General features: G+C 35.6%; 1 protein-coding gene across 3 annotated transcripts in view; it reads right to left on the bottom strand.

Annotated features, from left to right (window-relative positions):
* Positions 1-25,131, bottom strand: part of XPO4 (exportin 4) — a 121,308-nt gene that overhangs the window by 79,735 nt on the left and 16,442 nt on the right. The window contains exons 2-5 of one of the 3 annotated variants that reach the window (XM_073894791.1): positions 12,143-12,248; positions 6,921-7,075; positions 6,669-6,810; positions 2,459-2,597 (exon numbers count right to left, since the gene is read on the bottom strand). The exons of 1 other annotated variant lie outside the window; for it this stretch is intronic. In XM_073894791.1, coding sequence (XP_073750892.1) covers positions 2,459-2,597; positions 6,669-6,763 — 234 coding nt within the window. In that variant the 5' untranslated portion in view covers positions 6,764-6,810; positions 6,921-7,075; positions 12,143-12,248. The remainder of the gene's footprint in view (positions 1-2,458; positions 2,598-6,668; positions 6,811-6,920; positions 7,076-12,142; positions 12,249-25,131) is intronic. One more of the 3 variants, XM_025875204.2, reaches the window with a different exon arrangement.

The raw sequence follows: 25,131 nt of genomic DNA, 5'->3' as shown, positions 1-25,131 counted from the left end.
AATACACTCCAGCTCCATCTACATCACTGCAAATGAAAAGATTTCATTCTTTTTGATGGCTGAGTAATACACCATTTTGTGTGTGTGTGTATATATATATAAGATATATATAAATATATATATACATACACCCCCCCATCTTCTTAATCCATTCGTCAGTTGATGGACACTTGGGCTCTTTCCATAGTTTGGCTATTGTCAATAATGCTGCTAAAAAACATCAGGGTGCACGTACCCCTTCCCTACCACTTCTGGCTAGTTATAGTCTCTACTTGTTTTTCCATTAGCCATCAATGACAGCCACCACTGGACTGCACACATGGCCATTAGTTAGGCAACAAATGCTAACAAAAATCCATGCAAATAACAAGATTACCTTTACACAACTAATGTAGGCAACCCTGAGGCATCAGCACCACAAGAGCAAAGCTCATTATCAGAAATGGAGACCATGTCTACCAACAGAAATTCTGAAAGTATAAAGATTAATGTAAGTAAAAAGTAGCTTCCCAATTATTTTTATCTAAAAATTTTAAATGGAATCTTGATGACTATTTTTAAGAGAGCTTCTCACTACATAAAACAAAGCCAAAATGACTCATAAAATGCAATGATTCAAACATGCACATATTTGAAGTTGTCAGTTTTATGTAAGCAATTAAAACTTCTCAACACTAAGATTAAGTGAAAAAAACATAAAATCAGATCTTTGGATTATCAAAGTCTCTAGAACTACACTGTCCAATATGGTTGCCACAAGCTATGTACAACTATTTGAATTTCAATTAATAAAAAATAAAAATTCAGTTCCTCAGTCACACCAGCCACATTTCAAATGCTCAAAAGCCACATGTGTCTGGTGTAGTGGCTACATATTGGAGTAGAGATCCAGAACATCTGCATCAACACAGAAAGTTCTACTGGAGAGCAGTACTCTTGAAGAAATCTGCTGCAAAAATGGCAAAGAACATAATATCTACACAATCAAAAACTGTTCTGTATCTGTTCTGTGATGGTCGTTCATACACAACTGTCACAACCAAAGAAACGTACATTTTATTTATTTTTCAAGATTTATTTATTTGACAGAGAGAGACACAGCAAGAGAGGGAACACAAGCAGGGGGAGTGGGAGAGGGAGAAGCAGGCTTCCCGCCGAGCAGGGAGCCCGATGCGGGTCTCAATCCCAGGACCCTGAGATCATGACCTGAGCCGAAGGCAGACGCTTAACGACTGAGCCACCCAGGCGCCCCAGAAGTGTACATTTTAAATGGATATGGTAACACAAGTAAATTATTCCTCAATAAAGTTGATAAGGAAAAAGAATAGATATATGACCACTGATGCATTCCAAAGGAAAAACAAAATATACTTTGGGTATGTAGAGGAAGTTCCAAAGTCCTGACAACTTGCTTACACAGTCCTTCAGTTGAGACCCTGGTACATCAGACTGGGGATCCAAGCCAGAGTGGTGGACAAATAGTTAGAGCAAAGAAGAGAGTGCACATCTGCTTATGGTAAGAGGTATGAGGGGCGGGAGATCCAAGATACTATGGAAAGTAAGGGACAATGTTAGAGTACTCCAAAAATGTACCTACACCCTAACCTCAAACAATCAAATACATTATTAAAATCATACCACTCACCGAGGGGCCACTGAAGATGTAAAGTAATTCGTAAGAAGTTGTAAGGTGTATAGCCTCACATAGATATCTTCCAAATGATTAAAGAAATCAGTAAAATGAAAAAACTACCCAAAATATTTAAAGATTTAATACCTGAAAATCAGAAGAGCCAGGTATTACCAATCCCAATTCCACAACATCCTTCAGCTGATAACAGTCAAAGGTTCTAACCACGGATCACAGCTGATCACTAACACCAACTCCAACTCCTCCTGCCTCTGACAGGAGGCTACCACCAGTCACTCTCTAGGCATGACTAGTTCTCAAAAGGTAGACAGGAGACTGAAAGGGGAAAAAAACAGGTTCCCCAGAGTAATTCGGTCAAGAACAAGGGTTCTCAAATTTGTTCAGTTAACACCTGGTGGTCAAAGTATACCTTGACCCATTAGTACAGCAATAATTTTTGTTACATTACATATCATTTTATATTTTATTCAAACATTTCTATTATCACTAGAAGTTGTCAACAGTTTATTAAATGAGGAAAAACGCTCAATAGAAATGTTTAAGAATATTACAGTGTATTGGCTTATATTTTATACCATTAAAATGATGATTATCAACAATGCCAACAAGGAAAAACAGAGTCAAATGAAAAAGCAAAGTACACAATATCAATAGTATGTAAACAAAAAAGGACTAAAAGAAAACATGAACAAATGAAAATTGCTTCTCAGACTGTGCACTTGTTCTTTAATGTAGATATCATTACTGTTATTTGTGTCATACAAAATAAAAATTTTAAATATTTATAAATACAGATAGCGTACTTACCACAGTGGGATTGCCACTACTTATCAACTGGCTGACTTCATGAAAAATGCTTTTGCAGTCAATTGATTTATCTAAGGATCCTCGTTTTACAATTACTGCTACTGCTAATAGAATCTGTTCCCGAACATACTTTTGGAGGCTGTAAAACATAAAAATCATTGTGAAAACCTTTACATGAATCTAATATAAAATTACTCCAAATTTCTCACTATGTCTGAAGCTACTAATAAAACTGCTTGCATATGAGGGTAGTATAGCCTACTGGTTATGCACAGTGTCCAAAGCCATAAGATCCAGATTTGAATCTACACTCCATTATGTTACTGGCTATGTGACCCTGAGCAAGACAGTTTCAGAGCCTCAAGCTTTCTCATCTGTTAAAAGGGGGTAACAGTAACAGAGTTGTTACTAGGATTAAACGTTCTTAAAACTGTGCCCAGTGCATACTAAGTGCTCGGTAAGTGTTAGCTGCTTCAGGCAGTGTTCAATAGATGCAAGTCAGTTCACTAAGAGCCAGCTTATGATTCTATCAAAAGAAATTCTGATCTAATATCCATCTCCAACCAGTAGTATAATCTTAAATTCATTTCCTTTAATGTGAAAAGGCAACATGCTACAAATTTTTTTAAAACTTTTTAAAATTTTCTACCTAAACTGTGCTCCTCAGTGTGATGGCAGAAGCACCGATCCCAAGTGGAGGCATTCTACAAAGTCTATTAGACCATAAGGAAATAGAGATTTAACTGTCTTTTCACAATCTTTTCTTAAAGACAGGGTTCAGAAAACATAACTCTGAGCTTTATAATCCAGACTCTAGAATGCCACAGGATATGACAACCATGTGCCCTTGGGATAAACTACAAATTCCTTAACATGGCTTACAAGCAGTGGGACCCAGCCCAGCTTTCTTTGGACACTCCCAATTTACCTGTTGTCTTACATCATTACTTACTAATAGTGTTTTCCTTAACCCTGGAAAGTGTCCCTATTTGAACATAAATGATACAGTCACCCACTTCCAAGGCCCTTCATGGTCAGGTATACCTGCTGCCCTCTCTAATCTCCCCCCAACCCACACACACTCAAAAGTGCAGAAACACTGAGTTTCTTTCAGTTCCTGGCACAATGTACATGCACTTCCAGGCCTTTAAATGTCTATGTCCTCTGCCAAGATTGTGATGCCACTTTCTCCAGAGACATTCCCTGAACAGGTCCCTGAACGTGATGGGCCATTACTAAGGAGGGCTCCCCCAACACATAATGGGCATTTACTAGACATTTATACAAACATGTCTCCCTATGTCAAGACTGAAGTGAAAAGTATTCCTTCAAAATACAGACTTGAAGTATTCATTAAACAAATAAATGCAGAGATCCTATTATGCTGAAGAATATGAGTTGACCAAAGTGAATTTTTATACTTTTGGGGGAACACAATAATTTCAAATACATGGACTACTCCTAGGAAATGTACATAAAGCTCGTTTTATTTATTTTTAAAGATTTATTTATTTGAGAGAGAGGGTTTATGCGTGTGTGCATGGCTGGGGGGATGGACAGAGGGAAAGAATCTCCAAGCAGACTCCCCACTCAGCAGGAACCCGATGCAGGGCTTGATCCCACGACCCTGAGATTATGAGCTCAGCCAAAACCAAGAGTCAGATGCTCAACTAACTGAGCCACCCAGGTGCCCCCACAAAGCTAGTTTTAAGGAAGTCCACTGGCAAGAATTATAACTTACTAGGAAAATAAATAATGGCTAACATTTGTTGATGCTTATGGTATGCAAGGCTTCCTATAAACCACCTTCACAAAAATTAATACATTAATCCTCATAACTATCTTTTGAGTAAAATAATATTAACTCTAATAGTTAATTAATAACAACAATTAAAAAAACTAATGCACAAAGAGGGTAATCTGCCCGTGCACAAAGAGTGGCAGAAGTGGAAATCACAGTCCCTTTCTCAACCACTCTGCTATACTGTCAAGTGCACCTTCCATTTTACTCTGTATAAATGTTATCTCAATTAGGAGAAAAAAACAGAAAAAACTCTGTGCACCAAATGAGAAGTATACAACACGATGAACATAGTATTCATGGTATTCTACCTATGCAGTATACCAATGGTTTTCACTTAAGTCCATACTGTAGGAAATTCTACAAGATAGAAATGGCTGTGTCATGAAAAACAAAAAAAAGGGCAGAATTATTCCAGATTAAAAGAGACTAAAGAGACATGACAACTAAATACAACATATAATCTGTGGTTAAATCCTGGATCAAACAAGTAACATAAAGGAGGAAAGGATATCAATAACATTATTCAGACAACCGAGGAAATGAAAATAAAGAATCAGAATTACATTAGATTAATACAGATAAGCCAATTATATCAAGAGTATTGAGATTATGCTCTCAGGAGAGATGCTCAAGTATTTAAGGATGAAGTATCACGATTTCTTCGGCATACTTTCAGGTGGTTTGGGGGGTAAATGCACATATATAAGAGAAATCAAATGTGACAAAATGTTAACTGAACCCCTACTAGGAAGAGTATGTGTGTGTTCACCGTACTCTTCTTTCAACTTTGCTGAGAGTTTTGTTTTTAAAGAGTTTGGGAGAAAATATGTATGTGAACTACAATCAGCTCCAAAATAGCTTCTGAACTAATGAAAATTATTTTAACAATGAGATTATTTCCGGGTCGCCTGGGTGGCTCAGTCAGTTGAGTGTCTGCCTTCAGCTCAGGTCATGATCTCAGGGTCCTGGGTTCGGGCCCTGTGTTGGGCTCTCTGCTCAGCAGGGAGTCTGCTTCTCCCTCTCCCACTGTACTTGCGCTCTCTCTCTCAAATAAATAAATAAAATCTTAAAAAAAGAATGAGATTATTTTTGGATAATACAAGAGATCACATGTGCAATCAAAATCTACCACACATTTAAGTTTACCAAACTCTCCAGAGTTCAGTGGTTCCCATGTGGGGAGGGTGGAGGATCAATGAGCAGCTCCAGGGCAAGCCAGTATCATATCACACCCAAAAAGCCTCATCAAACAAATAAAAATTTAAAGAAAGAAAACCAGTGTGAAGGAGAAGAGAAAGGTTTGAAACCCAGTCAACTTTTCCTTATTCTATTAAAACTGGGAAAAACAAGCCAAACCCTCTCTTTACATACATCTATATCCATTCATTTATAGAAAACGTTACCCATTACACCTGTAATGTTTATAGGCTAAGTAAATCTTGCCTTTTTTCTCTCATGCATTCTTCCATACGTAAAGCAACTAGCAATTAACTGTGTTAAATTCATGCCAGCAATTATTATTAAATATTAGGAACTCAGAGACTGCTAGTGAACAATCAGTAGGAACAAAGGTATGTTCTAAATTATTTTTAAAGCTTTATGCATGTTTAATGCCACTATTAGACATTCCTAATTACCAGCATTTCTGATTACATAACATTTTCTTCACCGAATTTAGAAATGAACCACTATACAAAAAGTATTCAATTGTCCAACTGTGCAAATGGCATACATACAGTGTGCATTGCCTCTTCTTAAAAGAAGACTTGGTGTTTGGTGGACTTAATCATATAAGCAATGAATGTACAAATCTTATAAAATGTTCAAATAATAGAATGTGTATAGCACAAAAAGAAAACTTACTTGTACTCCATTTCTTAAAACTGATCTGTTTTCCCAAATGAAACTATTAAAATTTGGTGCTTTCTCTTCTACTAACTTATTAATGTGCATTTATGTGTACATATATATGTAACACTTGGTTTGTTAATGGTACTTAGATTTCCCTCTTCACCTGTCCTAGGATACTCACCTATATCTTATAATACTTACCAAGTACCACAAGAATAAGTAAGTACAAAGGATTTTCACTTGAGTCTAAGATCAACTTTTATTTATAACCAAAATCTTTGGAACTAAACCAACACCAAAAAAACCTAACACCCAGCATCATCTTTTCAAAGAAACAAAACCTAGTATTGTAAGCTTAAATAAAAAGTAGTATTTCATTAAGGACCAAAAACAACCCACAACCATGTGTGCAAGTTTTAAAATATGAGCCCCAAGCAGAGCTTAACCATAAACATCTATCATTAAAAAAAAGAAAAAGAAAAAAAACAGAGAGAGAGAGAGAGAAGCCCGGCAAAAGCATTTTAGCAGTACCTCCACCACATACCACATACTTACTTAGGCCTCTGTAAGACATATGTTAAAAGGAATGTTCGCAGTGACTCGATGCTACCTTTTTCCAAGAGAATCCACTCTCGGACAACTGCTTCCATTATGGCTGTGGCAGCTTGAAAGAGGACATAGTCCACTTTACTTGTTTCTGAGGAGAAAATTAGAAACTTTCTTTAAACAGCAGTTGATCTTCCTTTGAACATTTTGCATTTATTAATTTAAAAACAGAACTTTTCAGACAAGGAATAAGATGGTTACCTGTTCTTTTTTTAATCCAGTGACCTTGCTCTAGCACCACAAAGAGGTTAGTTCCTCTCAGAAGACACCCCAGGCAGGTGGCAGCTAATCACCGATCACAATTTTCACAAACTTTCCTCACCTCTCTTCAACTGTTACTTCCAAAGCATGAAGAACTAAAAAATAACACAGCTTTAAAAAAAATAAAAATAAAAATATAAAGCAATCAGAAAATTTCCTAAGAGATTCTCACCCTGTGCAAAATAGAGCTTTGTATCTGCAAAATATCTTAAATTAGTCTTTGAACATTACTATTTGTGATGAGCCATGCTGTTAAAATATTTGTTAAGTGATTAAGTTTTCAGCAGGATGGCCCATCTCCAATAGCAAGTTCAGAAATAAACACAATCACGTTCAGGTTACTTTTCTCAAAATGTTAAAAAAAAAAAATTGAGTCATATTTACACAAGGTGAGAAGTTCTTGTGAATTTTCTGATTGCAATATTGATCAAACTGAGTAAAATTCCAAAGCTACACTTAGAAAAACCCAGCCTTAACTAGCAAGTTATAGTTTCTGAACTAAAAACTAAATCAGGAGGGAAAGAAAAAATAGAAAATTAACATACGTAAGAAGTATTTTAATTTTCTATTTTTTCTTTCGTTCACCAATACCACTGCAATCGGTTTCCAAACAGCATTATCAAAAGGGAGAAACAGTCAAAATGAAGCCAAGAAAAAGTAGAAATTTTCTGAAGTTCTAAAAAATAACCATCATGTGAAATCCATGAAAAGTCTATGATTAGACTGCAGGTTATTTGCCAAGATCACTAGACATGAGTATCTGAAAGCCATGAGAAATTAACTCTAGGCATAGAATGACACCTTCAAGAATTTATCAGAAGAGCATGAAGATATAGTCAGGCACATCATTTTCTCTCCTACTCAAGCTTAGGTCATTTAAACATCTTCTAAGTGATCTTGACACAATAAGCTATAAAAATGCATGGGAAAAGGTATACCCTACATAAATTCCTATCAATTTAGACTACTACATATGAGTTTTGAACATACAAAAACTAATAAGAGGAACCAATTCAGACTCTTTTTCTTTTTAAGTTTGATTATTCCATGCTATCTTAATATGAATTCTAATTGAGATGATAATCAGAACTCACAAAAATTTAGAAACTTTTAAAATATTATCAATAAATAAAGCAACAGCTTCCAAAAATGTAAACCTACTATAAAAGATGTGTTTAAAGTTCCAGGAGAAAAAAAACAAAACAAAAAAGGTTTTATTCTAAGAGAATTTGAAACAGAAACTAGCTATATCTATTTAGATCACTTAAGGAGAACTATGGTACTGCTTCATAAAGGTAATTCAAGCAATCTCTTATAAACCTCTTCTTGAAAGTAAATGATGATTGATGGTCTAATTTCATTTTCTATTGCAATAGTAAAAACTTTAAGGACAAGAAACCTGAAATCCTTAACTATCAGTTTTAACAAAGAAGCAAAATCTTAGGGACTCACAGAATTTTGGAAATACAACTCCAAAGATCATCTAATTCATTTTCTGCATTTTACAGCTAAAGAAAGTATTGATGAACCAAGAGATTAAGAGAAGAAATTCAAGGTCACGTGGCTGGTAAATGTTCCTTGAGCAATACTAACCCACCCCTAAAGGCATATGCCAAAGAAGATAAGACCAAACAAGCACCTTCTTGTTTTCATAAGCAATGAAACATGCTTATTTCTAACTGTTTGTGCTTATATCCAACCCATTTTTCCTGCCTCCTCCTCTCTCTCTGCAAGGGATGCGGGAGGAAATAACTGCAGAAGGTGAATGACATTCGAAAGTTTCCAAGATAACTCTTAGATACCTCTGCTTGGTATTAAATAGGCATATCTAAATTACTACTCCCATATGAAGCTGTCTCTAAGAATGGAGGATCTGAAAAAAGGAAAGCCAAATTCCAAATTTAAAAGGAGGAATTTTCCTAACCTAATGAATTATGCCTTCTCATAAAACTTACGATTAGCCTTCATAAACTGTACTTATACGTAATATAAATGTGCAAAAGAAGCTATATGGTTCTCTAGAAGATACCAGCAGAAGATTAGGACTTCAGATGGACAAACAAGCCTTATTCTTGCTCTCTGCTCTAAAGATGCTTGAAATTGCAAGGTTTTCATGAGGAAATCACATTTATCTAGAATTTCTGATACTTTTAGGATGATTCTCCACTGACCAGGACACTGTCTAGATAATAAATTATTTTAGGCCACTTTAGCAGGAAGCTTTCACTTCCCACCATAGTAACTTTCTTTAATAATAATTATGTAAATAAAATTCATTTCTATCATGTCAGCCATCTGAAACTACACAGAACCATGAAGACAAAAGTTAAAGTGAAGTAAATAATGAGAGGCAGAGCACTACACTGAAAAAATATTTTCAAAAGAAAACTAAAACTACAGTAGTCAAGTCCCAGATGTTCAGCTACTACATACAATTACCTCTCTGGCCTTAAAGACTTTTGTCCAAAGCATAGGCAATAGAAGCTCCAGAGTCTGCTTAATGATACATAGGCACACCAATCAAGAGTAAGTCTCAGGTTTCATTCTGTTTTGTTCCAACCACTTGAGATAAGAAATTAAAGAAATCCATTTCTCCCTGAGAGAAGGATAGAAAAATGCTACAAAGTTAGTTCTGGAAGCGTTGAACCAATCTCTCACTAGTTGGGGGTATTTCTTCAATAAGACCAGAACTCACAGGATTTGTGAACACACATTCGACCAGACCAAACTAGCAAATTCTTAAGTGCCAAAGACTTCTGAAATGAAGAAGTCTAAAAATATTCTTCGGACAAAATGCATAGGCATGCAACATGCACACGCACATGCGCGTGCACACACACACAGAGAAGAGTGGAAGAGTAAACCTAGAATAAAAATAAAAGCGTAAGAAGAGAAAGAAATGAGGAAAAACAAGAAACATAAAACTTAAGTCAGAAGTGGGAAGGAAGAATTTTAAGAGGCCAGAAAAGGGAAGCATCAAAGAGAAAGTCTCCCCTTTATTAGAATATATCACCCAGACATTGTATAAAAATGACATATTATCCCTAAATAAGAATGTGAAAATTCTGAATTGCGATTGACTGCCACTTGTATGAGAAGTCTTCTTAGAGGAATTAACCCTTCTGTGCTGGTGGCAACTGAGTAAGGAGTTGAAAGATTTTCTGTGAAGTTTAGATGTAAACATTAATGTAACACAGGGCTTTGCAGTACATTAATGATTAGATTATGCTTATAATACATGCACTCAACCTTTTAAATAGTTAATGTCTCAAAACCCAAACTGATTTTAAAAGCACAGCTAGAACTAGCAATACTATTCTTTAGAAATTTTTATGAGGAAAACAAAAGTATTCTAAAACAAGCTCAAATCATAACAAAGCAATAGTACTTCATAAAATATACATACTCTAAAAAGGAAAGAGTCGTATAAACAAATACACTCTAATAAAATACTTACAACTTAGATCAACTATTTCCCAACTAGTACAGAATGACAACTGAATTACAATGAAAGTCAGATGAAAATGATGGACTCCTAATTAATGTAATTAAGGCATATGCCATAAAAACCAGACTCAAATTATTTTAGGTGACTAGTTTAATACGATGGTTTTCTAAATCTAATTTCTAAATGCTGAACAATTTCAAGGCAGTAAAGACGAAGGCTCCCTTAAATTCCTAATAGTGATGTTTAGTTTTGCTTCTTGTAATTTAACATGAAATTAAATATTCCCCACAGGCATACGATAACAAATTTTCTTAGTACCAGAAACAAATTCACCCCAAAGTATAAAAACTGACCATAAAAAATAAAAAAGATCAAAACTGCCTCATTTAGAATTTAAAAGGTGGTTATTAAAACTGTCCCTCTAATGACAAACTCTAACTCCTGAATGAGACAGAGCCACCTTCATCATCACTGCTAGCTCCTTGCAAACAAGAGCACTTTTTTAAGGTTATTATTTTTAAAATGTCTTTTGAAATCAGGTAATGGGGTCACTTATGTTACTGTTTACAAAGTGGTTTTAAATGTTACCACATTTGTGCCTCATAACAGCTTAAGGCAACCAAGTCCATTAAGGAAAATGATACCACTATTCTCTTATTGATGAAAAAAGAGCTAAGTGACTTCCTCAAGTTGATACCATGCAACAGGCACCACTGGTGTCCAGATCTCACAGTACCTACAGCAGTGCTCTTTCTACTCCAGTCGAACAACTCATTTATAAGTCCTTTACGTAAAGCATTATTAACATAATTTTAACTATAGGCTATTTCAATCTGGAAACCAGAGTGCTGGTGGCTAACGGATAAGTCTTACTAAAAGCACAAGAATAAAAGGTCAGATATTTTAGTTCTTAATACACAACTAATCAATTTTGTGGGCAAGGATAACTCAGAGCCTCAAATATGGGTTACAAAAAATGGCTCCAATTAAGAAAAAGAGCCAGAAATAATTAAGTTATAAAATAACAATAACCAATGAAATCTCTCTTATACTATTGAAAAACATATTAAGAGGCAGAAGACGGTGTATGTGTATCTTTTAGAAAATACCATTTTTGGACAAGAGTTATAACTTTTGTGATTATTTTTAAAGGAAAGAGATCATTTCTGTACATGTCAGATAAAAGGTACTCATAAAACATTTTTACAAGAGTAAAAATGCTTCATTTAAAAATATACAGTGACAACCTACACAGAACTGACTAATATTTGCTAAGCAAGCTGAGTACAAACTATACGGTTAAAAATTAAAAAAAAAAAAAACTGAAAGAAAAACTGTTGAAACCTCCAAAAACAATAATTTTAAAACACTAGGATAAATATATTATAGTACATTTCCTATAAGTGATAGCACTCTTGAAAACAACTAAAAAACTTATTAGACTTTTCCCTCCCACCATTAACAGCCTTCATGCTATGGTCAATAATAAAACAAATTATTGAATACTATGTTCAGGGGAAGAAAATTCAAAGTAAAAACAAAGTTCTCTGGCTTTATGGAATATCTTTAAAGCCACTTCAATAGAGTAATTACTAATGGAAAATTATAACTATACAAATCTGCTTGTTTTAAAAGGAACTTAAAATATCTAACATTTAAGATAGAAAAACGAGATTTGATTCTGCAAAAATATTTTTATAAAGTGAATACTTACCCAAAATATGCTTGCAAACTGCAAATGGTGATTTTGATTTCCTAAATGATAAGAATATGTGCTCTGCATGCTGGCGTTGTTCATTATTAACCATGGAAGGTGGTGCCTTGAGAGTTAAAAAAAACAAAAGCAAAACAAAACAAAAAAACAGAGTACACTTGTTTAATAAGAAAGCTTGAACAATAGCAAACCTTTAACCCACAACAAGAGAAAATACTTTCACTTTTGGGGGGGTTAATGGGAGGACAAATGCCTGCTTGTTATTTTAAAGACTACAGTATAAAACTTCGTAATAAACATTTAAAATATGGTTTCAGGAAAAAGGAAGAAATTCCTGGCAAAGTTTGGGTGAGAACCCTTTAAAGTTGCCTATATTTTAGAAGATACTTACCTAACATTTTCCTTATCTTTTAAAAATAGTTAACTTATTGCTTTTTATTCCAAAATATATCACTTCATCAAGTTCGAATAATCTCTACATTCTTCAGCACTGGTGAAACTGAATCCAAAGTTACTAAAAATTGTTTTCTAACAGCAATCCTTTAAAATAAAAGTTATTACCAGATAATTTTACTTCAAGTTTTCTAAAATCACCATTAAACCAGAAAAATTAGGGAACAGTGAAGTTTAGAATTTACAAAACTCCTATCTGAATAATAAATTAATCAGCAGAAAAGCCAAACTTCTAGCTTACCAAAAACAAATTCTATAGTCTGCCAGGTTTTTAAATTCCATTTTGTTCTAACAATCTTTCCTTCTAAAGATAATACTCTTTCTGAACCTAAAATATATATTCTCATTATATGGCTTGGTAATCTTAGACTCATTGTGACCCACCTGAAGAGGAGAGATTGCTTATGTAAGCCTACCAACTAAATTACCAGAATTCTCAATATGGGAGGGGAGAGTCAGGGTAGATGGTAGGAAAATAAACCTTTGCTACTGTAACCAATATGAAATGGGGAGACCAAAATTTCAAATATACTCAATGTGGAAGATAAAAAACATTTTTTTAAAGATTTTATTTATTTATTTGAGAGAGAGAGAGAGACAGCGAGAGAGGGAACACAGCAGGGAGAGTGGGAGAGGGAGAAGCAGGCTTCCCGCGGAGCAGGGAGCCCCATGCGAGGCTGGATCCCAGGAACCTGGGATCATGACCTGAGCTGAAGGCAGACGCCCAACAGCTGAGCCACCCAGGCACCCTGGTAAAAAACATTTTTCAACAAAGTATGTTACATCATTATTATTAACCATAAAGTATATCAGTTATGCAACATTAGTCACTATAATTTTAATTAAAATAAGTGAGCAAAAATGTGTATCCAAGAGAAATTAACCAACTTTGATAGTCTGGCCTAAAGGAATTCTTATAATTAGCTAAAACCAGTTCAGATACTATTCCTAATGATACAGCACCCTCTATAGCTCTCTAGATAAAAATGAAAATATCTGCATTAAGGAACTGTGTTAGGGGCGCCTGGGTGGCTCAGTCATTGGGCATCTCCCTTCGGCTCAGGTCACGATCCCAATGTCCTGGGACAGAGCCCCACATTGGGCTCCCTCCTTGACGGGAAGCCTGCTTCTCCCTCTCCCACTCCCCGTGCTTGTGTTCCCTCTCTCTCTGTGTCTCTCTCTGTCAAATAAATTAAAAAATCTTTAAAAAAAAAAAAAAGAATTGTGTTAAATTCCTTAAATATGTTTTTTGAAAAAGGCTTTATAATAAAATACTGTGAAAGCTAACTATGCTAAATATAAATATTTTGTCCTTCCATTTGTAAATTCTTCATTCTCACCATTTTTTTAATTCAACAAATTTGTGTTTTTACAAGATATTTCAACATTAATATCTGCTGAATATACCCCAAATACGCGGCATATTAGTAACCACTACTGCAACATGTTATACTGCTATGAATACAAATAAACAACTATAGATTGCCCAGGTAATTCTGATTTAAACATTCTTCTCATCACCCTTGAAAAGCAGTATATATATATATATAATTTTGCAAATAGTCATGCCTGTTATCCTACAAACAAAAATAGTTCCTAAAGCTAATGATTCTTAGACACCCTAATATCCACATACTTAATATTAAGTACAGGTCTCATAACTTAACCATGATAGAATGATATTTAATTTATAAAATATCAAGATTTCCTAAGTAATGAAGTATAATCTAAAAGTCGGTTTATCTTAACCACCTGGTTGAACATTATTATACAAACAATAAAATCATCAACTGATTCATTAAATGGCAATATGATATTCACTTTAGTTTCCCAAAACCAAAACTTTTAATTCTTTTTGAAAATGACTTGGCAATGATTGCAACGATGAGTCCTGAGTTTTGTTAAAAACAAAAAACAAAACAAAACAAAACACCACAAAACAGATTCCCAGCCCCCAAAGATTTAGGAGGCGGGGAGCTTAAACCAAAATTATGCATTTTTCCCTCTGAAGTCCCTAGATAGTATGACCTATAGTATCTCCACCTGTCAAACTCCTTCCTCTTCAGAAACCAGAACTCACCCTTCGAATTCTGCTTCAGTCTCTCCTTCATCAGTTTTTCCTGACCTTTCCCCAGTCAGCCTGAATACAAATGATGTCTCTATCTCACCTTGTAGGATACACTATGTATCTCTACTACCCAACTTACCATAATGTACGGCAAGTATTTGCTTGCCCCTGTTTCCTTTTCTCTGACTTTTCTGACACCAGCAGCTTTATTTTACTCATCTCTAAATTCCTAGAGCCTTGCACATACCAAAAGGAGAAGCAACACAATAACTAACATTTACTGAGTACTTAGCATTGCAAGGCATTATTTTCAATGGATGGATGGGCACGAAGATATATAATCTCATTAATCCTAATAACCTTATGAAGAAGAAACTATTATTATCCCCATTTACAGATGAGGAAACTGAGGAATGGAGTAATCAATCTGCTCAAGGTCAAATAGGAAACAGAGGTGGAAACTGACCCTAGGGCCCTAACTCTTTAACAGAAACTACACTTAGGTGGCTCAGTACCACGTAAGACTCACCATGTTTATTTATTTATTTTTTTAAGATTTTATTTATTTATTTGAGAGAGAGAGAATGAGAGAGAGCACGAGAGGGAAGAGGGTCAGAGGGAGAAGCAGACTCCCCGCCAAGCAGGGAGCCCGATGCAGGACTCGATCCCGGGACTCCAGGATCATGACCTGAGCCGAAGGCAGTCGCTTAACCAACTGAGCCACCCAGGCGCCCCAAGACTCACCAAGTTTAAAGCTTGGGGGTAGAAAGGAAGTAAATTCCCTCTAAAAGTCCTCCTCTACTGCCCAATACCGACATTAGAGTGTTTTATATAGTTTGTAAAGTTTCAGTAAAGAAATAATAATAGTAAAAGAATCTTTTTGTATTGTCAGTTTATGTTCTTTCATTGTCACTAATAGTAAAAGCTTTAAAAAAAGCTCACACTTCAGAGGTGGAGTCAAATGAATCAAAAGAGCTGGAAGAAATAGTAGGTGGTAGCAGAGTACAGTAATGGTAAGAGGAAACAGCAGATGAGCAATTCCAGGTATCTTCAGGAAAACAACAGCAACGTCAGAAAAAAATTGAGAGGTTTTTCTAAGGAGTCACACTAGCAGGAAACCTGAAGCTCACAAATTCCTAACTCAATATACTGGTGTTTCTGGCCCAGCTTGCACCATACCCAGGCCACCTTCAATTTACAAAAAATCCTGAGAAAACACCGTTGGTAGCACACAGCCAAGGGCATCTGAAGCTAGAACTCAAAATACACTAACAAACGGATTAAATGACATATATTATGAGGGGTTTTGGGGGGGAGGGTTGGGAGAACCAAAGTACTTAAATAATTTCTACTCAGAAAGTATTTACTGAGTGTAAAAAGGATTTAGTATACTTCAAGCACCATGCCAGAAGCAAAGGATGTAAAAATAGGGGAAAACATCCCTGCCCTTATAGAGTTCTGAGTCTTAGAAAAGACAGACATTAATCAAATAATCACACAAATAATTATGACAGCCTATCATTTCTGCTACTAACTGCATTCTGGTCTCTGTCATCATGCTAAACTTGTCCTCAAAATGCCAGAAACCCCACTTGCTAAATCCCATGAGACCTTTAGACTCTTTCTTTCCCTGGGCAGCTAAAATAACTTTTATTAAGGTTAACAACAATAGCACCAATTATTCCTCATGCAGAGTGCTAAGTTACATACACTCTCTTTAATCACAGCAACATCCCTTAATAATCCCAGCAACGAATTATTTCCTCTCTTTTACATATGGAGAAACTTAAATTCACAGATTGTCACATGCCCAAGATCACAACAAATATCATAACCAGAATTTCATCTTAAGTCTGTGTGACATCAAAGCCCATGATTTGACTCTCTTTTAGTACTAATGAAGAGATACAGCTGAGACTAGTTTCTGTCAGATAGCTAGTAGAGAAATCCGAATAATATTCTTGGCTTACTATAAATATTATTATTTACAGGACCATGGAAAAAAAAGATCAAAGATCAAAAAATAAGGCACAACTTGTAGATAGGAAACAAGCTACAAAAGTAGAAAACAAAACTGGAAGTCATACCACAGAGCTCATAGTAAGAATTTTCTTAGCTCTAACTGCTCTCTCATTTTTGAGAGAGAGAGCATGGCTTAATATTCAAATTAGAAAATCACAGATGTACTACCTAAAAACACGTTTACTGGTAATTTTTCATTCATTCACTGAAGACTTTAAGAATTTATTCAATTTTTAGTTTTCTCTCTATAATCTTTTCTTCAACCTTCAGAACCTACCATTGCTCCTACCTAAATTTAAATCCATAACACATAATGATATACTTTTTTTACTTTAAATGTATCATACCAATATTTCACAGCATTCCACAAAGAGTAAATTCCAGATACTGTACCTTTCCAGCTAAACAAATTTGAGAGATGTGCCCTAATTAATCTCTTGTGATTTCCTAGCACATTCCCAAAAGCTGTCCTTTCAAATCTGTTTTTCTCTCAAACCTCTCATCTCATGATACCCAGTACTCCAATCTCTCAGAAAATGACCTTACTTTTTCTTTCCCAAAGTGAAAGCCTTCCTGTATAATTAGCTCCTTTATGTATCTTCCTTTTTAAAAGGACTGTTCTCCTATCACCTTCTCCAATTTCTTAACAAAATATTCCCTCCCCCTCTACTTTCTCTAAAATCTAAATCTTCCTCCCACTCCTGCCCCACTGGCTCCCCGCTCACATATCACCTCATTTCCTCCCTCATCTCTTCTCACTCTCTTTAGCTTAAAGTTATACTAATGCTTTCTGCTTACAAACAGGTTTACCCTATCTTAAAAATCCTTTAAAATAATCTTACAGTCCCCTTTAATTAAAAGAATGGGATACTGAATCAAAATGACCAGGTTTCTAATCCCATCTCTGTAGTATAGTAGTTGGGAAACTTCCAGGCAAGGACACCTTCAGGCAAGTCAGGGTTCCCATCTAATGATGCTAATGAATGCATCTCATAATTGGTAAGAGAACTGCAGTTAAAAATACACATATGGGTCTCCCCAAATTAACCTACAATAATTAATACAACTCCAATTTAAATCCCAATGAACTTTATGGTTCATCTCAGAATATGACAAGGTGATCCCAAAACATGTAAGGAAAAGGCCAAAAAGAATCAAATTAACTAGGAAATAAGAACCTTGACAGCAGTATGCCTAAGTGAAATAAGCGAGACAGAGAAAAATATTTACTTATAGAGAAAGATCTCACTTATATGTGGAATCTAACAAAAAACAACTCTTCGTAGATATGGAGGACAGACTGGTGGCTGTGAGGAAGAGGAGGATGAAATGGGTGAAGAGGGTCAAAGGTACAAACTTCCAGTTATAAAATAAGTAAGTCATGGGGATGCTATGTATACAATGGTAATCGTAATTAATAATATTGTATTGCATATTTGAAAGTTACTAAGAGTAAATCTTGAAAGTTCTCATTGAGAAAAAGATGTAGTAGGTATGTATGGTGACAGGTATTAATTAATTGTGATCATTTCACAATACAAATACTGAGTCATTATATTGTATACCTGAAACTAATAAAATATTATAGGTAAGAAATAAATAACACTTTGAGGTTCAAAAAAACTATTTAAAATGTGGGGAAAGAATAAGAAAGGAGGATGGGGGGATGGGTGAAATAGGTGATGGGGATTAGGGAGAGCGCTTGTGATGAGCACCAGGTGTTACAGGAAGTACTATATCACTAAACTGTACACCTAAAATATTACACTGTACATTAACTGGAATTTAAATAAAAACTTAAAAAAAAACACAAGGGAGTCTTATACAACCAAATATGAACACTTATAAAGGCATTATAATAATTTTTAAAAATAGTAGTTGAGTAGGAAAAAACAAACAAGGGAGCAGAGAATTCCCAGAAACAGACCCATGACATATGACATATTAGTGAGGAGAGGCTAGACTATACAATAAACGGCACAGGAAAGTTAGCTACTTAGAAGCAAAAACAAAAGATCAGGTATTTACTCATATCATACACAGTAATAAATTCTAGGCGGATTTAAGATTTAAAATGAAAAGCAAAACTTTAAGAAACTAATGACAAAACATAAGAAGAAACCATGGGAGAGGGGCGCTGGGGTGGCACAGTTGGTTGGGTGTGTTTTTGGTTTTGGCTTGGGTCATGATCTCAGGGTCGTGTGACTGAGCCTTGCCTCAGGCTCCCATGGAGTCTGCGTGAGATGCTCTCTCCCTCTCCCTCTGTGTTCCTGCTCGTGCTTGTGCTCTCTCCCTCTCTAAAATAAATAAATAAAATCGTAAAAAATAAAAATAAAAAAGGAAACATAGGAGAATATGTTAGAGTAGGGAAGGATTATTTTAAACTTTATAAAACGCACAAATCTTTTTAAAAAATTAATAAATTCGACCATTAAAATTATAACCTTCTAAACATTAACTGTATATGAAAGACTAGTCATAGATTAGAAGACAATAACTGTGCTCAATATAATTAACAAAGGACTAGTATTCAGAGCATAAAAACTCCCACAGAAGATGACTTATAGCAGAAACTGACAGCTACCTCCTCAACAGTCACTCCTCCTCTTCCTTAGTAAAGAACTCGAATATACAGCACTGCGCCCAAATAAATAACATTTCCCAGTGCCCTGCTGGGACAAGTTATGGCAATAAGATGTAAACAAAGCTTGGGGTAGGACTTCCTAAAGGGAGCTGATTCAGCCAAAAACGTATTTTTCTTTTGTCTGTGGATCTTCTTTCCTGCCCTCCCCCAGAAATGGATATGGTGGCTGTAGTTCTACTAATCATCTTAGACCACAAGAAGACCTAGAAGATGGGAGACATAAGCTAAGAATTATAAATACAGAAATAGAAAGAAAAAGAAAAAAACAGCAGCAGCAGCAGCATGAACCCCTGATGCTATCCTGGAGCCACTAGACTATCCTCAGATCACCTTAACTCCACACTTTATGTGAGAAAAAATAATCCTTTTTTAAAAGACATGAAATGAAGCAGGAAACTTATCTGAAGGCTTGTTCATGGTTATCAGTTGTGTGATATTGGAGTTTTCTGTTACATGCTGCCTAACCCAATCCAATTATACAATGCAATAGAAAAGTGGCCAATGACAAGAGGCCAGATATTTCAGAGAAGAAAGCAAAAATGGTTAATAAACATAAGAACATACTCAACCTCACTAGTAACCACTGAAATGCAAATTAAAACAACAAGCTATTATTTCTGAGGGGGAATGTAAAATGATGCAGATAAAAAAAATAGTACAAAAACAAGAGCTTTAAAGTTTGGAAGTACTGAACATAGTTATAAACTTATGAATCTAAAATGGAACATTCATTTGGATTTTAGAATTACCTAGAAAAAGCTGGTGGCCCTGAACAGCAAGGTATGCAAAAGTTCATTCCTAGGCATTTATTCCCTAGAGAACCTCTCCCACACACATATAAGGTCAACAAAGACGTTCCTTCAGCACTATCATAACAAAAAAGAATAACAATTTGAATTACATCGATAGGAAATACTTTATAATACTGTCATATAATGGTTTATAAGGCAGGTAAGAGTGAACTGGAACTATATTTACCAAAGTGGATAAATTCTGAAAGGTACTCTGAATGAAGAAAACAAATGACAGAATATATACAATATATCATCTATATAAAATTTCAAAAACTCTAAAGTATGGTAGTTTTTATTTTCCCTTGTGGGCAAAGTGTAAAAACATGGAAGGTAAGGACAAACAATTTTAAAATTATGGTTATCTTTGAGGATGAAGAAGCAGAGGCTGGAGAATGGTATCTAAAAGGGACTCAAAGGAGGCTTCAATTATATCTGCGACAGATTATTTTTAAAGTTATATGTAAAATGGCTATATTAACATTTGTTAACCCAGGAGATGGGTACACGGTTATGATTTACATTGTTCTACATACTTCTCAATTTATTTGAAACATTGCATTTTTAAAATGAGGGAGGCTTCCGTTCCTCACGGTTCAAGATACTCTGAACAACTCTTCGGCTAAAACCAAATAAAAATGGTGGATAAAATATTTCTACGTTTTTTAATGTATTGCTGAACTTACAAGAAATTAAGAAATCCTCAGAAGCTAAAAGGTAACCAAAGCAGGGATCCGAAGATGAAAGATGCCACTTACGCGTTTACCCTAGAGACATTTGCCAATCCCAGGTGACTTTGAGTTTCCATTCTGACAGCTGCCCAAAGGTAAAGACACAAGATATAATCAGGAACCTCCTAAGATGGGGACTAACAGGACATCCCTCCACATAAAACTGGGATCCTCAGAGTAAGGGTAAACCATTAAAAAACAAAAAGAAAAACAGAGAGGGAGGAAGGAAGAGAGGAAGAAAGAAACTTGCTAGTCTGGATCTTAGTAATAGGTAAAAGAAGAAAATTACTGCAGACAACTGATAACCATGAACAAGGCTTCAAATAAGTTTCCTGCTTCATTTCAACAGGACCCATGTGGCCCAAAAACTTCAAGCCAATAAACTTAAAGTAGTCCTGTGTTGGTCATGCACCTAAGACACTTGGAGTAATGCACCATAATCCAGGTTTCAGACTTCTCCAGAAACACTTCCAAGAACTAATACTCAAAAACTTTTAAACACATGAGGAAACATGTCACCATGAGTCTGCAGAATAACAAATTAAAGAATCAAACCAACAAAACTCATAAATATTGGAAATGTTCAGAAACACAGTACAAAAATGTTTAAAAGAACTTAAAACAGTATGATGCAAACCTAATCAAAAATAAAACCTTTGCATATCAAATGACATTATCAACAGAACAAAAAATCAATTCACAGAATGGGAAAAATTTTGTACCAATCACATATCTGATAAGGGAGTAATAGCCAGAATCTATAAAGGATTCCTAAAACTCAACAATAGAAAAACAAAGAACCCAATTTAAAAATAGGCAAAGGGGTGCCTGGGTGGCTCAGCTGGTTATGTGACTGTCTTCGGCTCAGGTCATGATCCTGGAGTCCCGGGATCAAGTCCCGCATCAGGCTCCCTGCTCAGCAAGGAGTCTGCTTCTCCCTCTGACCCTCCCCCCTCTCATGTGCTCTCTGTCTCTCATTCTCGCTCTCTCAAATAAATAAAAATAATAAAATAAAATCTTTAAAAATAGGCAAAGGACTTGAATATACATTTTTTTAAAAAAGATTTTATTTATTTGACAGAGTGAGCACAAGCAGGGAGAGCAGCAGGCAGAGGGAGAAGCAGGCTCCCCCCTGTGCAGGGAGCCCGACGTGGGGCTCAATCCCAGGACTCTGGGATCATGACCCAAGCCGAAGGCAGTCACTTAACCAACTGAGCCACCCAGGCGCCCCACATTTTTTTTTTTAAGATTTTATTTACTTGAGAGAGGGAGAGAACGCACAGAGGGAGAGGGAGAAGCAGACTCCCTGCTGAGCAGAGAGCCTGACACGGGGGGCTCCATCTGAGGACCCCGAGATCATGACCTGAGTAGAAGGCAGATGCTTAAACGACTGAGCTACCCAGGCAGCCCTTGAATATACATTTCCCCAAAGAAGACCTATAAACGGCCAGTAAGCACAGATTCCAACATCACTCATCATTAGGGAAATGCAAATCAAAACTACAATGAGATTCTACTTTACATCTAGGAGAATGACCAAGAAAGAAAGAGAGAGGGGAGCCTGGGTGGCTCAGATGGTTAAGCATCTGCCTTCTGCTCAGGTCATGATCTCCAGGTCCTGGGACTGAGCCCCATGTTGGGCTCCCCGCTCAGTGGGGAGCCTGCTTCTCCCTCTCCCTCTGCCTCTCCTCCTGCTTATGTTCTCTCTCTCTCTCCCTGTATCTCTCTGAATAAATAAAAATCTTGAAAAAAAAGAGAGTGAGAGAAAGAAAGAAAAGAAGAGAGGAAAGAGAAAGAAAAGAAAGAAAGAAAGAAAAGAAAGAAAGAAAGAAAGAAAGAAAGAAAGAAAGAAAGAAAGAAAGAAAGAAAAGAAAAAAGAAAAAAAGCAAGTAACAGTTGTTAGCAAAGATGTGGAGAAACTGGAACCATTACTGGTGGGAATGTAAAACATGCAGTGTTTTTTTTTTAATGCAGCCACTATGAAAGACAGTATGGCAGTTCCTCAAAAAAACATTACCACACAAGACAGCATTCCACCTCTAGGTACGTACTCAAAAGAATTAAAAGCAGGGCTTAAACAGACCATACACCAATGTCCATAGCAGTATTACTCCCAAAAGCCGAAAGGTGGAAACAACCACACGTCCACTGATGGATCAATAAATAAACAAAAGATAATAAATATACACATATAATGGCATATATTCAGCCTTAAAAAGGAATGAATTTTTGATACACGCCACAACAGGAATGAATCTTGGAAACAATTTGCTACATGAAATAAACAAGAAATAAGAAAAATGCCATGTAATTCCACTTAATATAAGGTATCTAAAATAGTTAAACTCATAGAGAAAGAAAGCAGAATAGTGGTTGCCTGGGGATGGGGGGTGGGGAGAAATGGGGAATTATTAATGAATACAGAGTTTCCATTTGGGATAATGGAAAAATTCTGGAGATAGGTGATGACTGTACAACTATGTGAAAGTACTCAAAAACATTAAATTAAGGAGCAAGATAACACAACAGATCTCTTAGGAACAACATAACAAGAGAAATTTAAATATTTATAAACATGTATCTTGCTTAGATGGTAGTTACAGGGGTATATACAACCGCCCAAATTCGTCAAACTAGACACCCAAGATTTGTGAATTTTATTGTATATTAAAATGCCTCAAAAAATGTTAAACTTAGTGGATAGATTAAAAGGCACATTAGACACATTGAGGAGAAAATTGAAAACAGATACAAAAAATTATTCAGAATGAGGAAAGGCACAAACATTAAAAGTCTTGGAGGACAAAAGTGAAGGTTAGAGCCCCAGGAAACTAACCTATAGAAACCATATCATCCAGGCTTCCTCACCCTCTTCCCCCAGCCCCAGTGGCACCTTTTCTCCACCAAAAGCCACAGCTCCTGTCAGGCTATTCTCTCCTACAGCTGCAGCTCTCTCAAATTCTTCACTCTCCCTCCCTGCACATTAAGGGCCAAACAAAGTCTTCCCCATCCACTGCGGTTCCCTTACACCTTATCCCTCCACAACCTCTGTCAACAGTCTCTTCACTAATTCTTTTCAATGACCTCTTTGAGTGTTCCTTTGCCAGGATCTTGACTGACACAGCATCCAGTAAGGATGGGAAAAATAAAGATTCAAAAAATAATGGCGTAAAGTATTCCAAATTGATAAGTAAATTCCAAAATTTATGAGAAACACTAAAACTCAAAGTCAGAAAGCCCAATGAATCCAAACAGAATAAAAAAGAAAAACAATTATATTACTGATATCACAGTGAAACTGAAGACTTCAATTCAAAAATTAAAGAGATCTGAAAAACAGCCAAAGAAAGACAGATTACCTTCAATGAAATAACAGATTGAAAATGATTTCTTAAAGCAAGGAGAAACCAGACTAGAGAGAAAACAGAGTAACATTTTCAGAGTACTGACAGAAAATAACTATTAACTTAGAAATGTAGATCCAGGAAACACCTTTCAAGGATTAAAATGTAATTGATGACATGTTCCTGCAAATAAAAACCAAATAAAAACTCTTATTACTGAAACACTCTTCCTTTAGGAAATTCTGAAGGATATACTCCAGGAAGGAAAGTGATCCCAGATGGAAAGCCTTGAATGCAAAGGACTATGGACAAAGAAATTGATTATGTGATTAAATCTGAACAAATATTGATTATTTTAAAAATGATTAATTTGTGAAATTAATAAAGGTGATTAAGACTTTGGACAATATATAGAACATAAATCAGGAGAGGTGGTTTTAAGTTCTTATACTGTTCTGAGACAGCATATACAGATTAACTTTAAATTGAGTATGCATACATTGCCATGGTCAAGAAAATAGAGAATATATACAACACCCAAACTGTGGAATGAGAAACAAAAGATTATCAAACCACAAAAGAAAGCAAAAGACCATATACACATACACAAAATAAGATAAAAATATGTAACTTATCAGTAATCACAAATAAATATAAATAAACTGTAGATTAAAAAACTGAGACTGTCAGTCTGGATAAAAAAGAAAATCCAATTTTGTGCATACAAAAAACCCAAGGGCATAGAAAGGCTGAAAAGAAAAGGCTGGAAAAAAAACATACCAAGCCAACTGTCATCAGAAGTTAATGAAATGGATATAACTATGATAATAGCAGGAAAAAAAAACAGAATTTAAAGTAAAATGTTACTAAAAAGAAGACGGTCATCTAATAATCATTAAAGGGTTAACTGAAGTGGTATGTAAATACACAGCCTCC

Source organism: Callorhinus ursinus, unplaced genomic scaffold (assembly GCF_003265705.2).
Source record: "Callorhinus ursinus isolate GAN/ISIS: 27379988/994484 unplaced genomic scaffold, GSC_fseal_2.0 scaffold7, whole genome shotgun sequence".
NCBI lineage: Eukaryota > Metazoa > Chordata > Mammalia > Carnivora > Otariidae > Callorhinus > Callorhinus ursinus.
The sequence above is the reverse complement of the archived record's forward strand: the minus strand, read 5'-3'. Positions and strand labels throughout refer to the sequence as shown.